This window comes from Caloenas nicobarica, chromosome 4 (genome assembly GCF_036013445.1).
Source record: "Caloenas nicobarica isolate bCalNic1 chromosome 4, bCalNic1.hap1, whole genome shotgun sequence".
Classification (NCBI taxonomy): domain Eukaryota; kingdom Metazoa; phylum Chordata; class Aves; order Columbiformes; family Columbidae; genus Caloenas; species Caloenas nicobarica.
The window spans coordinates 73057163-73072874 of NC_088248.1; the positions used below are offsets into that span (position 1 = coordinate 73057163).

Consider the following 15712-nt stretch of genomic DNA (forward strand, 5'->3'; position numbering starts at 1 on the left):
GCCCGAAGCGGCCACAGGCAGCGCCCCGCTGGGCGGGGCCCGGCGCCGCTCCGCCCTCGGCGCAGCGTGACCTTCGCCGGCCGCCGTAGCGCGGGGACATGGCGGCGGCGGCGGCGCGCGGGGCTGTGGCGGGTCGGTGCGCGGGGGAGGCGGGCGCCATGTCGGGCCGGGGGCGCCGCCCGCGAAATGGCGGCGCCGGGCGGTGCCGCGGGGCGTCCCCTGAGGCTCTGTCTGGCTCTCCGCAGGGATCCTGGGCCGCTGGGCCGCCCGCAGCCCCGCCGCGGGACGCGCTTTCTCCGGCCTCGCCGCCCGGTGCGTCGGGCAAGTGCGGACACCGGCGGCGGCCCCGCTGTGGAAACCGCGGCTGCTCCGGGGGAACCCGCCCGGGGGAGGCGGCACCTCCATCCTCAGCAGGTACCGACTGCGCGGCTTCTCCTTGTAGAAAAAGAGCTTAAATGGACATTTGCACAGGAGGTTCCATCTAAACGTGAGGAGAAACTTCTTTACTGTGAGGTGCCAGAGCCTGGACCAGGCTGCCCAGAGAGGCTGTGGAGTCTCCTTCTCTGGAGACATTCAAACCCACCTGGACACATTCCTGTGTGATCTGCTCTGGTGAACCTGCTTTAGCAGGGGGGTTGCACTGGATGATCTCCAGAGGTCCCTTCCAACCCCAACCAGTCTGTGATTTATATAAACCCCGTTGTCTGAGAAACCTCTCAGGCTGCTTTTTACTCTGCGTTAGCCCCAAGCCTCCCAATTCTGCCAATAATGCCTGAAGCAGGGGGCAAAATGGAATATACTTTGGAGAAATAAGCTTTACAAAAAGCCGGGTTGTTAACAATCAGCGCTGTTTCTCTTGCTGGGCATCAGTATTTTAAAAGTAATTTCTGAATGCTGGTAACAGCGAGTGTTGCTCTTGAGTGCCCCTTTCAGTAGATGAAAAAGCTGTTTTGTGTGGAATAATAGCATGGAGTTTAATTTTGACTAGAATTCAGCGCTGCGGTTAAGTGGCGTGCTGTCATGTTAGCTGAGCTCTTGACAACCTTCCGACAAGTCACAGCCACTTCTGATTTCTGTTTACATGAAAACCTAGTGATTACTTTTAGAAAAAGATGTTTGTCTCCTCGTTTTTTCCCTTTTTTGGGGATTTTTTTTTTTTTTTTTTTTTTTTAGTGTCACATCTCTACTCCCAAGCCTACTGCAGCAGCCAGCAAGGACTCTCACTTACTGTAGCTTACGGAAAGGGAAGAGGAAAACCGTGAAAGCCGTCACCGAGCGGTTTCTGCGCCTGCACAACGGCCTTTGGGTTAGGAGGCAGGTGAGGTTTTTGGTTGGTTGGTTGTTTTTTTGGTAATAAAAGCATCTTTACAGCCAGTGGGCTAAATGGTTTTTTTCCATTAGAGGGCAGCAGCTAGTGTGGAAATTAAAAAAGTTTCAGAGTCTCCCTCAAAGCAGGGAATTTTTTACTGAGCGGTATTGCTGTATCTGTGTATCTTTTGTGTATTTTCTTCTGACAGTCCGGTTACAAGAAAAGGCTGTGGAAGAAGTCGGCTGCCCAGAAGAAGCGTTTGAGGGAGCTGGTGCTGTGCACTAGAACGCAGTGTAAACTCCTTGATAAAATGACGACTTCTTTCTGGAAAAGAAGGAATTGGTATGTTGATGATCCCTACCAGAAATATCACGATCGCACGAATCTTCGTTTGTAGAGGTGGTGATACGTGTGGTGTGGTCTGAATTTTAGAACGTAAATCTGTAATACCTGTTACTTTCCTAAATAAACATATACATATCATCTGATCAGAATTACAGGGATCAATGCCCAAAATAAAGGAATATTCAAGATTATCTGGAGCTGCAGTTTGTATTTTACTCAGCAGAGACCAAGCTGGTCACCTACATGTTCTGAGATCTCTTGGTTTTCTGTGATCATTAAGTATGTGGATGAATACAATCTAAACATCACTAAAAGAGAACAATTCAACATATTTCAGATTAAAATGTTTAAAATAAACATGTTTAAATATCCCCAGGATACATTTTGTTGTGTCCATGCTTATGGATGGCCCACTGAATAGAGTTCCTTGGGGAAAGGGAGGAAGAGCAGAGTCCAGTTTGGTATTGTCACCTGTCACAATACCAGATAAACTGTTGCCATGTCTCCATCGAAAAGAACAGTTTCATGTCTGTATGTGTTTTTTATAACTGATTATATATATAAAAATCAGTATATATATAAAATATATAGTCTATATTTTTATATATAATACATAAAAATGTATTAGCCACCAATTTCATTACAAGACTCACATTTTGTATCCTGTGTTGGGTATTGTGTAGTTGAATATATATTCTTTGAGTACTACACTACATCCTCAAGCAGTCAATTATTTTTTATTTTTTATTTTTAAGCCTAATTATACCTCACACTTTATATCTCTGATCACACTTACATATGGAACAAAACCAAGGATCCTTCTGGAGTGTCCAGTGCAATGAGGCTCTGGTTTTGCTCAGGGCTAGATTGGAGGTTTTTCTCTACAAATCTGATATTCCAAGTGTATGAAAAGCAGTAGCTTCAAAATATTCACTAGTAATTAACCCATACTTATAGTCCCTGATAGTTCCTGGTAGCAGGAGGTGGTTTGCTGTACAAGGCTGTAGTATTTCAATGAATTCACTAGTTACTCAGAGTGTTCAGTAGCTGTATTTTTTTTTTCCAGTTCATAATACAGAAAGAAGTTCTGAAGGACATGCAGCACTTAGTGAGTACATCTATATACAGTCAGCCAGAATTGAGATAAAAATAATACAGCGATCAAAGTAATTATTCTGGCCTGCCAGATACATTGAACAGACTAAAGATGTTTCTTCTTTTTTTTCTTTTTTTTTTCTTTTTTTTTTTTGAAAAAAAAGATTAAGACTTTATTCAAGATGTGTATCAAGCAGAATAACAAAACGTCAACCTTTGGAATCCTGGTGTAACGGCCGTCCTCGCGAGGCGTTAAATGTACCATGTCATCGCAGGTCTTTTCTACCCATCACAGGAAAGAAATCACATGAAGTGCACAATTATGACTCTTAAATAGTTTGTCTAAACGCAAATCTCGACATAGTGTCCTCCGCTATTTCGAATACGGTGCTAGATGCAAAATGGGTACCCGAAACGAAGAGCGAAAAAGGAGACTGTGATTAACGAGTCACGAGTACGAGGGTTTCATCGCTAATGAGAATGCTTCCGAGAGCAGTCAGTGCAGCAGGTTGTTTACGCGAGGTGAAGGAGCATCGGCTCTACCCGAGGGCTTTCTCCCTCTCGGTAGGAATAAATAACCCGATTCTCCTTTCCGTCTGTGCTGGGTTTGTACTTAACACAATTTAGATCAGCGTGGGATTAATTCCGAGGTGACAGTGAAAGACATGAAGTCGCTCTTGTCTTTATTTGATGTGATCCTGATTCAGCAGGTGGCGGCTGCAGCTGCTGTGCTGACCCTGGCCCCACAACAAGAGCGGCTGCGGGCAGCACCGCACCGAGCGCTCACGCTTATTCTCTTTGTAACTGAGGTGAGTTTATGGTAATTATGGAAATGATGGGTGAGGTAATTCACAAGCCTGTTTTCCACAGACCACCTTCAGCTGCAGTTTCCTTCCCCTCAGCCTCAATTTTACTTGTTTCAAATAATGCGGGGTTCACTTGAGCCTTGTGCTGGTTTAAAGCCAGGTTTTCCAGGGCCGGCCTGTTCCTTTCTGGTTACGTTCTCCAGACCATCTCTGAGAAGCCAGGAGGTGCCTGCCTGCCCTGTAGAGCCTGAAACGCCCCTGTAACTGGGCTTTTCTTACTTAATCCAACTCTTTTGCCAGTTTAAACCATGAGCTCAAGTCCTGCAAACAAACTCTCAGTTGCCAGGAGGGGTCAGGATCAGCGCAGGAAGGCGACTCGCTGAATCAGGCTTGTTCCTTGCCCAGAGACAGGCTCAAAACTGGAACAAAAAACTTAATGCCTAGTATTAATTCTGAATAAATAGCCAAAAAGTTGAAATGACAAGACTTGGGGCAGCCCCTGTAAACAACCTGCGTGTGGAAGATGAGGAATCAAAAGCAAATGACCGTTCTCTTCCGCATACAGAACATGACAGCACTAAGTGGATGTGGTTAGGCATTCACATTTCTTGTCTATCTATACACAAATATACAGCTCCGTTGATAAATTAATACATTTTTGCCAGAGATATGAAAAGGTTTATTTTTCTCCTTTATACAGTGAATGTTTTGAGAGATATAAGGCAACTCCCTTGTCAACAATTTCGCCTCAGCACTTAAAAAATGCTAAACAGTCGACAGTAAAACAGCAGATTAGACGCACATTTAATAATTTTAGTACGAATCAACGTTAATACAGCGTGTCTGAGAATTTGTCAGGTGTTATGTAGCTCTATGTTGTTGGGGTTTTTGGCATAATTGAGTGCAAACTTGTCAGCTTTTTTATTTTATGGCAGCCCATTGCATAGCAGGGAAACTTTGCTTGCAACAGGATTTTATTTTCTGCTAACACTGCAGGCAGTTTTTCTATTTCTTTTTAATGTTTGCCAAAAGAAATCAGATAAGCTCTAAAGCTACTTAAAAATAAAACACACAAGCTTAGCTCCTCAAAGCTTTTGCTGAGTATCTTTCCAAGGACTGACTCTTCTGTAACTGCTATTTAGACAGGTTTGTTGGTTTTTTCGATTTACTTTCTGAAGACTTTTTCCCTTCTTACCCATTGCAAAACATGATTGAATTAGCACGTGTAAAGGAAATGAAATTCTCAGGTAACGAGGCCAAATATTGTGGCAGACACAGGAAATACCTGCTTTGCTTTTTCCACTTCTCGGCCAGGTCAGATGAACATTTGTGCGTGCGCGTAATTTATTTCTCTCTTCCCCACATATGTAGGAAGCTCTGGGGGAAACCTCAGGGATCCGTCACAGGGACAGCTGGGACATCGATGCATCTTCAGCAGGGAAAAGGTTTCAAAGGCCGCTTAGGATTTCTCTCTGAGCCTGATCCGCTCCAGCCAGCTGTTGGCATCCTGCACCTGAGCTGAGTGAACAGTGCTGTCCACCATTGAGCCCCTGTGCTGGTAATTAGTGACGGCACATTCTACGTTAACGCTAAATGTTTTTCTAGTCTATGTGACAGGTCCAAGAGCAAACACAAAGGGCCACGTAATTAACTTATGTGTGAATCTCACATGCTCAACACTTACAAGAGACACCAACTTGAAGCACAAATACACAAACCCTACCACGTCTTCCTCTTCTTTTGTATTTCTAATTTATATACGGATATAAATACACCGCTCCGTCCGGTTCCTGTGGTTCTAACCAAACTCCAGGCTTCAGAAAGCAGCTCAGACCCAGCGCCCTGCTCTGCTCGCACAAGTAAACCAGCAGCACATCACCGGGAAAGCCAAGCGCTGGGACTGATGCCATTGCAGACACGGGAGAAAGATGCTTTTTCCCCTGGAAGTGCATCACTACAGTAATTCTAACTTTTCTCACTGCAGCTAGGACAAGCCTGGTTTGCTCACACTTTAAAACTGGCAGCAGAACATCTGCCACAAGCAATACGATCTAGTTCTAGCCGCTGTTGTTTTCCACGCAATAGTCTCCTGGCTCAGGCTGATCACAATTTTAAGACTCCCCCTTCATTACATGGTTGAAACCATTTATCTTCTCTTGCACATCTCTTCCTCGCCCTCTGTAAGTGGTTATATCTCTGTGGTTTTTAGCACAATGATTTTCTCAGAATACATGTGATTTACTTGCAGAAAGAGAAATAGAGGTGCAGCTCAGCTTTTGCTAATGAATCTTGTACATTTTGTACAGTCAAAGTACTTTGACACTTGTGACATCATTCACAGTCTTGAGGAGGAAGGGAGGAAATCCTTCTGCAAATCCACTTCATTAATGATAAAGCCATAAATAAATACACTGCCAATGCATCATCATGAGTAATTGATTATTTTCATTTCTGCTGTGCATTCACAGAGCTAGAGCTATGCAGACACAAATGGGAATTGTAAATGTCCAGCGTTACAGGATTAGCGTGAGCGGGCATATACTCTGCAAACAAAACCAGGACTCTTAACCCACAGGTGTCTGCCAGACCGTCCTACCCGCGTCACGGACAAACGCGAGCAGGGTGTAACAGAAGGAGACAGGGAGAGGAGAGAGAAAGGCCATGTCTACAATGCTGTACATCAAAGCACATCCATCCCGCTGCTGTTTCCTACGTTATGAAGGAGTAGCTCTTTAAGGCAGAAGAGAGACATTCTGTGGATCTTGGTGCTATTGGCTCATTGCACTCACATTGTTTCAGTGGCAGAGGACGAGGTACTTTTCTTCCTGAAGCGAGGTCTAAGGGTCCTAGGCGGTGCCTGCAGAAAAGCAAGAGAAAAACTTCAATGGCATAATAGGAAATGTTTTTTCTTTGCCTTAAAACTCACCTATCTTTGTGGCACCTCTGTGGCAACGATCCCGTTCCAGGCATGAATCATCTTGGCCCTGAAGGTCATTAATGAATGACCAGCTGAAGACTGAACTCCTTTAAGAAAGCGGTTGGTTTAATTTACGGCAGCTCTGGGATCAAGAGCTCAAACTGGTGGCAGAAAGGCATTTCTGGTGTGTCCCAGCCCACCCTGCACTGTCTGAGCCAGCCACAGCTCCTCTGAGGACACATCTCACAAAGCTGAAAGGGTCCCTGAGGTGAAACACGTTGGGTCTGTGATTCTCACAAGGCAGAGCTCTTTTAAAGGATCGCTTGGGAGACGGGCCAGACACAATCTGTTGAAATTATTTCAGAAGCCAGCTATTGCCATTCTGCCTTGCAGTTGGCTGATGCAGAGAGCTTTAAAAAGGAGCCCTGAACGCCCAGGAGGAGCCAAACCAACTCCATGAAATTGGTTTACTGTGGTTAACCCCGTTCTCCAGACTGAGACAAAAATTAGTTAGACTAGCAAAAAAACAAACAAACAAACAACCCCAAAACCTAAACTGCAGCACATACTTTTCTCAGAAGAGCTTTGGCATAGCGTTGTGTCTTGCAAGCTTCACAACGAGAAATGGTCACCAGATGTTGCAGAGGAGCACAAATTCTCCAATTGGAGGCCTGTCACATCACCATGTGACAATGCAAGGCCTGGTAAGCTCTTCTACTCTATTTACATAAATATCCAAAGCTTTATTTTCTTTAATAGCATCAACCTATTTACCTGTAAGACTATGACAAGGTCTTGCCCTTCATGAAGTCTTTGTAATTTTACAGGACTTTCCAACCCAAGATCATGCTGTATTTCCACATTCCTGTGATGCAGCAAGGTATAAATATTCATATAGATTAGGAACTGCAGTGCAGTGAGGTTTTGTTTAGACTCTATCTAAATCTCCATCTCTTCCAGTTTCCCCGTAAACCAAGGTAGATTTTCGCAGAGAATTGCGTTAACTCAACACCCCACCCCGACTTCCAAGTGTGAATTTTTATGCCACGTCCACATTGTGAATCCCCAAAAGCACGACAGAGCTGGATGGGACGGCTGCATCCAGAAGGGCACAGCTGGAGGAGAAAAGCTGATGAAGAAGCTGCCGCGTAGGGATCCCACACCAGCCCAGACTCCATAGCTGCTGGCTCTGAGTCGCTGGCTGTAAAGCAGGAGCTTGGGGACACGGCCTGTCAACGCCAGCAGCATCTCCTGCAGCATGGGAGACGGCTGCTCTTGGAGAAGCCAGATGGCTCTTAAATCAAATCAGCAATTAACTGCACAGTAAAGACTCTGAAATCAGGAATTAATAGCTCCGCTTTCTCTGAGAGGCCACTTGACAGCTCTGAGAGTAGCTATGGGGACTGCGCCTTTCCACGCTAAGAACAGAGTAGCGCAGCTTTTGGTGAGGTCCCCCCAGTGGTAGGACAACCCACCGCAAGGTCACACAACCACTGACCGAGCCACACTGCTCCAGCTGCTTCACGCTGGGCCAAGGGGAGGGCGGAACAAACCCACTCCCCACAGTGGAGATTTCCCGGTTCGGATCCCAGAGCTGCTGGTGGTGGCTCCAACCTCCCTGCCCAGAACTGGAAGGAGTCTTTGCCTACAGCATCTCCCACGGAGGTTTTTTTTCCTCCACAAGAAAATGTTGCTAAAATTGATTTGGGTAAACCACAGTGCGAGATCTCAGTTTCCTTTAATTTTTGTTTCCATGACACAACTCAAAACACACTTGTTAGTACAGTGACTCAAGCTAGATCCAGGTTTTGCAATTCAGATCCAACTCCGAAGCCTCATATAACTATTATCTCCACAGGCACTAACTGAGGAAACCACACATACAGAAAAGTGAGCGATCCCATAGCAAGACTCAACCCTGAAAGACCAGAAGTATATTGTTTGGACTCAATGTTTTTAGACCAAAAATGTTGATTCCCTTGAAGATTCACATAGAAGGAGAAGCCTTGAAAATATGGAAGTACCTCAAGGGGTTGATCCTTCTTTTTGGGCCTTTTGTTCATGGATGCACAATCCAATGAATCGTTCTCTTCATCATCTGAGAACACAGAGCCTTTTGTTTCACAGTTTGCCTCAGGTGGCTTTTCATACTTATTGTCCACACCTGTTTAACATGACCATTTACAGTCTAAATGTGAAGACAAGGGATGAGGAAATCAGTGATGGTTTGATTCACACCACCCCAGATGCCACCTCACTGCAAAGCCATGCACCTTCCAGGGATTAATAGACAGCAGGTTCACACATCACACTCTAGTCATAGCAGCTGTGGGGTTAGAAATCAAAAGGCTCTTGTTTATGAAGCCATTAAAAACTCTACTTGGATTATTTACATAGAATGTAGACTAAATTCACAGCCTCTGATGTTCTGGAGATTGACTCCTGAAAGATTTTTGGTTTTTTGGCTCAGGCATATATAAAATAGCTGATTTCTTGAATTGCTGATTCCATCCATAGTTCCTGCATCCACTGCATCCAGAAGGAGTGTCCTCTAGAGGCCACCAAATGAGTGTTGAAATCCTCTAGACAGTAGAGACAGCAGCCTGGGATACTGAAACATGAAGCACAGCAGCACTAACAGACTCAAAGCTGAGTGCTCAAGCCCAGCACCCAGTCTAAGACCTACCGAAGTCAACTAAAAGCTTAACAGACCTTGAACAGACCCTCCGCAGCGGGTGTGTTGCTGCGAGACCAGAGCTGGGAAACGTCTGTGTGTGTCACTCTGGAGTAAATCTTCCAGAGCATTAACTCCACTGATGGATCTGAAGGCAGAGTGTGACCACTAACGCCTGCTCAGTGTTTCTTATCCTTACGGCAAGATCCTTGTGGGACTGGTGACGACATACAACACTATTTACTGCCTTAAATCCAGACAGGGAAGCCAAATGGTATTTTTAATGGACAGTCCAAAGCAAGAGGCACAGAAGAGGACACCCAGCGTGACCAAGCTCTCTGCATCTCCACAGAGAGTTTCTTAGCAGCAGGGCTGGAGCTTCCTTGGACTGATAGTTTGGCTTTTTTCATTCTGAAACACGTCAGGAGTGGAAGTGTTTGCTGTCTAGATAGCACTAACCACCATTAATGGTCTGTGCTTAGACCATTGTTATAAACATACGCAGAAATAATGCTCTGTGCTTCTTGTCTCAGCCTGACTGCAAGATTCCGCTGGACCAAAGACTAAAACCAAAGAGGATTCTTAAACATCTAATACTTACGAATCCACTTAGATCCTTAAAGCACAAAAGAACTGAGTTCTCCAACAGCTCTTTCAGCTGGGTAACAGAGAGACCGAGGCAAATTGCTTTGGCTACAGCAACACCACAAGTCAGGAGCAGGTCACCAGGCCACTCCCCAGTGCCAAATTCAAGTCAGCAGCTAAATTCTCTCAACCCACAGGATGCAGCTGCTGCTCAAGCGAGCGGTGAACATCATCCTCTGGCCACTGACCCAGTGTTTCTACCCCTTTATCACCATTTGCATGGAAGACACTGTTGCAGGTTTCCTTCCAGGAAGACCCAGAAGTCAACTTTTTCCCAGCTGTACTGAAAATGCTGATAGTAAAGTTGCAGTAATGCTGAATTGGGTTTCTCTATATATGACTGTAGTGTTAAGACACACGGCAAAATCAGTTCAGGAACATTTTCTTTTAATTACTATTTTATCTTTGCACTTGGGAAGTGAGATATTCAGGAGGTGCCCAGCTTGGGTCATCTTGAATGTGGGAGCTGGTCTTTGCATCTCTCTAAAACAACGAAGAACGGAGACAAGTTTGGTTTTAATGCCATTTGTTCAGAGCTTGAGCAAAGCCTGAACCAAACATGCCCAAATTTGCAGCCTGGAGGCCAAGTACTGTCCCCAATATCAATTCATGTGACTGCTCCCAGCCGCCCTCTTCCCCAGAGGTCCCTCAGATGTGGACCGCAGGCTGGCCCAAAAACACATCCCCAGCCATGTGCTGCTGCGAGGAGACAACGGCTTTGCCCAGGAAAAAGAGGACTTCAAAAGAGCACAGGATGCATGTTGGAGAACCAGAATTAGAGCATTCAGTGGCCAGACTACAGAGACACTGGCTGATGAAGCTGAGAGTGTACACGATTAGGCAAACATGCCATGGTCCCTTTCTCCTACCACCAGCTGCTCCACAGCAAAAGGACACAGAAGGAACTGTTAGCCCTGATAATACTCCTGGCAATCCCATGTTTTTCTAGCATACATTGCTTTCTCCAATATTGTTCTCCCTCTCGGATTGCGTTCTGGGTGAAAAAGATAGCCAGGCAGCTCTGCCACCTGCATCATCTCCTCGAGGGGCACAGCAGAGGAACAGCTTCCTGCGGGCTCCTCTGTTCTCTCCATCAGCCTGAGCATCATATCCATGTCCTGGAGCTGCTGCTGTGAAGATCAAGAGGAGAAATGGCACACACAGCTTTGACACCTCAGCAGAGAGGTCTGGAAAGTCCACTGGAATTTGGGCTGAGGGCCTCTTCTCCCCTGCTCCATCTCATTGTGAATGAAGCACTGAAAACCAGTGAATCAAGAACCAGTTTTGCTTCAGCCTCACTGAAATGGAAAAGGGCAGAAGTGGGTCTATCCCAGACCTTCCCACTACATTTCTGACCATTGATCTTGAATACACAGGGCTCTTTTTTTTTTAAGACCTCGAGTGAGAAAGGAGGATTCCCTGCCCATCCTGCCTTGGGAAGGACGTCTGTACTGTGGGCAATCCCAACCTCCTATTGATCTGGGGTGCCAGACTTTGTGCCACGTTTGTGGAAGCATCACACTCTTCTAGGACTGGAGGCAACTCATCTCTGAAAGGCTGCTGCTACGTGACTGCCAACTCCAAAGTTGGGATTTTTTTGTGAACAGAGTGACAACAGGATAAAAAACTAATTTTCCTACACCAAGAGAGTGAGGCCTCTGCAGGAGAAAGCGTAAAGCAGGGGATTAACCAGAATAATTATCGCACACGTGAGGAATTAGTGAGAAAGGAGATAGAGGCTTAAAGTGAATGGTTGAGTTCTGGGACACCAAGGTGAAGACTGAGGAGCAAAACGTTGTCAGGGCTGGCACAGGCTTCTTGAGGACAGCACTTGGCCTCGGGTGACCTCCTGTGTGTTTCTTTAGGATCTGTGGCTGTGGGGCCTCAGCCCACTATCAGATGTCCCCAAAGTGGCAGAGCCAGCAGTGTGTGCTGCTCCAGGGAAGCAGGTGACAGCCCCAGGGTCCGTGTCACAGCCGGGGCTGTGTAAAAGCATGGACCATGAGCCAGACGTCTGTTCTGTCTCTCTCATCTTTGGGAGACTCCCACTCCCCATCTCAGAGCGGGCTGCGTTTTGGGTGTCTCCACCTCTTACACCTTTGCATGGAGGGGCAGAATTGCCGCAGAAATGGGAAACCGGCTGGTGTGCCAGGACTAAAGCTGCTGCTGCCTCTTGCAAAGATCTTTGCAGTATCCCGACCAGATAATGCTCCTCTCTTCATCAAGGCAAGACAGAATCTGACTGTGAACAGGCTAAGGAAAGGGACTCCTTAATTCCAGTTCGTATCGTCTTAATTCCTTCAAAGGGAACCGATAAAACCAACACATTGTGTGGGAAGCCCTGAAGCTGGGCACGTTCCAAGTTAAAGTAGACAGGGCTGGGATTTAAACTATGAAATTCACCACAGGCAACAACCCAACACAGACATGCGAATGTGGGGCCAGATCGTTGTCATCTTTAATCTCTGTGATTCTACATGGGCTAAAAAAATATCTCCCTTGCAAAACTCTACAGCAGCAAATGGGTTTCAGCAGCAGCCTGGTTTTTCAGCAATTGCTTTGGTTCAGGCTCTGATCTATGCTGCTGTTTAAATCCAGAGTGACTCCTATGGATTTTCATGAGTACAACAGAGGCCAGGGCCTGGCCCAGTCTAATTACAGAGGAGCAAAGGATTTTGATCTAGAGCAAGAGTGTCAAACTCATTTTCGCCGGGGCCCACATCAGCCTCGCTGATGTGTAGGACTCTACGTAGGAGTAGTTACATTAATACAGTCCTAAAATTCCATTCGGCCCTTTGAAGGCAACTGCGAGGCTGATGTGGGCCCTGGTGAAAATGACTTTGACACTCCTGCTCTAGATCCTCTGAAAAATGTGGACACTTTAATAGAATTACAGTGGGAATCAGGTACCCCAATACCTTTGAGAGAAGCTGGACCCCCTTTATTTCCCAGGCAATGCCTCTTTCTCCTGTCACTGTAATTATTTGGGAGCAATGGGGAAATCCACAGCCATAGACTACACGAACCAGGAGTAAAGTATTGTATTATGGTAGTGGAAGATAAAGTCACTCCAGAGCTAAGCCTTTCCAGGGGATAATTAATATAAGGAAGTTTGCACACCACTTAGTAAGAGCAAGAGAACAGATATTTATTATACGATGGCGATCAGCTTCTTTTCCCTGCAACAAAGACAAATTTGCCATCATTTCCAAAAGACATTGAGCCAAGTCAAGTACTTCCCCAACAGTTTTCATTGCCAAACCAAGAAGTTAGGAGCAGCCAACTGCAGCAGCACACGCTGCCCAGGAGCCACAAAGCAGAGGCAGACAGTCCTTTCCAAAGCTGAAGTCAAGTGCAATCGAAGCAAACAAGTCTAATCACATCAACAAAGTCATCCGTTAATGAAAACGCATCCCACAAGTGATTAAGTTGTTAAGTGCTAGTCTACTCCAAACACCTCAGAAGAAAACTCATGCAATCTGTAACACTTACATCAGAGTCCCATAATATTTACATAGAGAAAAGGAAAGAATAAATTGTCAGGGGAAAACATTTGGGTGTAGAGGGGGAAGGAACATTGTTTCAGAACATAGAAATCTTCATCTTTGCTTTCATAATACCTGCGGTTCAAGTGGAGTTTATTAAACAATGTTTTAACTTTCTATTGGTAAAATGCAAATGTACTTAAAGGACCTACTGATTTTCTATGATTTTTTTTCCTTCCCTGAAATAACCAAAATAACGATGACAGTATTTTTAAATACCCAGAGAAAATTGCCATTCAGAGGTAGTGTTGCAGAGTGATGCAAATCATCCCTGTAAAAATTCGATTCAACATTTAGTAAAGGGAAGTTCTACGGAATAAAATACCTAGAGCAACGGAAAGTTGTCATTTGTTCTCTAAGCTCAATGAGAGGAAGGTTAAAAAACAAATAAACAAACAACAACCTGTAAATCCCCAGCACAAGAGCTGGAAGCAAAACTGGCTAAGAACAAAAATGAAACCACCTACAGCATTTAATTGAATTAGTTCAGAGATATATGAACAGCCCCCTTGATGCAAAGTCAATTAGTTTTTTAAGAGTACTTTCCACTGTAATAATCTCATGTGCAATTTGTAGCATATCACAAAGAACGGGTTAGATACATCAAATATACCAATAAGGTGATTTGTTTACATCGCAATTAAGTGAATGTCCCATTAAGGTCCCCGCTGATCTGCACTCCTGGTTGTGTGTGATCTGTCACCTTGCCTTCAGGGTGACAATCACAGGTAGGAAGAGATGCAACATTATTTTATTGGAAAGACTCCAGGGACTGGCTTTGTGTGGCTGGGCTGACCGTCAGTCATTGCTGAGCTATGGTTTTTAAGGTGTTTGTTGCTGTTATCAGTCACCGCTACGGATCACAACCCTTTCGAGCACACTCAAAAAACCGGTCCCACTCATCACTAATGTCCTCGCACATTTCTTATATTGCCTAAGGCTCCTGATCAGCATTTTAGTATCAAATACTCCCTCAAATACATGCAGCCACAACAGGTCTCCTGATATACAGCTGATTTTTCAATATCTGCTAGATGTATTAATTCTGCGTGAGGATTAAAATTGTTCCCACCTCTCAACCATGCCACAAGTCTTTGCAACAGCACCTAAGAGACGTTAGTTGAGCGAATACCACTGAACATAATATTTATTACTTCTTAAATGCCAGTTCCAAGCAAGCTTGTTTAACATTGACCCAGCGTTTAAGCATTTTCCAGGCACTGCCAAAAGACAAACAGATATCCCTGGAGATTTTCACTCCATCCTTCCTGAAGGGGAAAAAAGAGCTCTTGCGTAATTGTGCTGTTGTTTGTTAACACTGCAGCCTCACCTTCCACAGGCTATGACCATAGAAGAGATAAATCAGAAACCTGCATAAAGCCCTGGGAGGAGTTTTGCCAGCAAAGGCACTGAACGAGAGCAAGAAGAGCTGGCACAGAAGCTGTCAAGAAGACACGCTGCAGCATATATAGTGGAACACGCTTGCATTTAATGATGCTGCCCTGCACGAAGGAGGATGAATGTCCTGAAATGCGTCACACTTGGTCATGTGCAGAGCATAAGGCCAGCTGGAGTGAAGCAACCAGGCAGGGAAGAGCTTTTCTGGGAAGCAAACAGCTCCAGCAGCAGAAGAACCCACCACAGCTGGCAGTGACGGATCCGCTCCCGCACAGGGCGAGCTCAGGCTGCTTCAGCCTCGCCTTCACTTTCTGCATAAATTCACATTCCATGGCACCTGCAGGCCATATCCTCAAGAAACCACCATGTTTGGGTCCAAACTATTTTTATCTTGTCCGGTGCTTCTCCCAGGGTATCATCTAAGGAGTAGGATGGGCAGATTTTTGCTCCCACCAGCCTGTGCTCTCCTAAGAGCTGTTGGGGGTTTTTGTGAGTCACCCAGTGAGAGAAACAACCGAGTTTCACCCGCAAGAGCATTAAGGCAACTGCTCCTGCCAAACTAAACTTTAATACCCCTGCTTGAGGTAAGACTTGAATATCTGCCCAATTACACTGTAAACTCTTTGGAAACGAGTACTGTTAAAACTGGCTACATGAAAGTATGCACTAAGGAAAGATGAGTGCCAATAGTTTAGGACAACTGAGTCCCACCTAAATAAACTCAGCTTCTTTCTTCCCTCTGCTTTTTGTGGCATTGAGAAAATGTGTTCACGTGATGTAGTCAGCTCTCCAGGCCACCAAAGCTGCACTTACAAAAGAGCATTTTAAACGGCTGGCTGTTGTCTGAGAGTGCCTTAATGCATCTATTGCCTTGGAGACAGAGAAAGGGCAGCCTGTGGAGACAGAATGAACCCTCTATGAGACAGAGCCTCAGCATACCCCTGTTGACATGGTCAAAGGGACTGGACTATGTTGCGG

At 45.4% G+C, this 15712-nt stretch overlaps 2 protein-coding genes across 7 annotated transcripts in view; one reads left to right on the plus strand and one right to left on the minus strand.

Annotated features, from left to right (window-relative positions):
* The first annotated feature begins 81 nt into the window (after window positions 1-81).
* MRPL35 (mitochondrial ribosomal protein L35) lies at window positions 82-1845 on the plus strand. Its single transcript, XM_065634450.1, has 4 exons — window positions 82-132; window positions 246-414; window positions 1174-1318; window positions 1518-1845. The coding sequence occupies exons 1-4, from the start codon at window positions 99-101 to the stop codon at window positions 1704-1706; spliced, it is 537 nt and encodes a 178-aa protein (XP_065490522.1). The 5' UTR covers window positions 82-98; the 3' UTR covers window positions 1707-1845.
* An 840-nt stretch (window positions 1846-2685) lies between these two features.
* REEP1 (receptor accessory protein 1) overlaps window positions 2686-15712 on the minus strand; it is a 67351-nt gene continuing 54324 nt past the window's right edge. For 2 of the 6 annotated variants that reach the window (XM_065633162.1, XM_065633163.1), the window contains 2 exons: window positions 8497-8636; window positions 2686-6412 (listed from right to left, as the gene is read on the minus strand). In XM_065633162.1, coding sequence (XP_065489234.1) covers window positions 6341-6412; window positions 8497-8636 — 212 coding nt within the window. In that variant the 3' untranslated portion in view covers window positions 2686-6340. Of the gene's footprint in view, window positions 6413-8496; window positions 12971-13283; window positions 13412-15712 lie in introns of those variants that run through there. The other 4 variants (XR_010606089.1, XR_010606088.1, XM_065633165.1 and 1 more) reach the window with 4 other exon arrangements.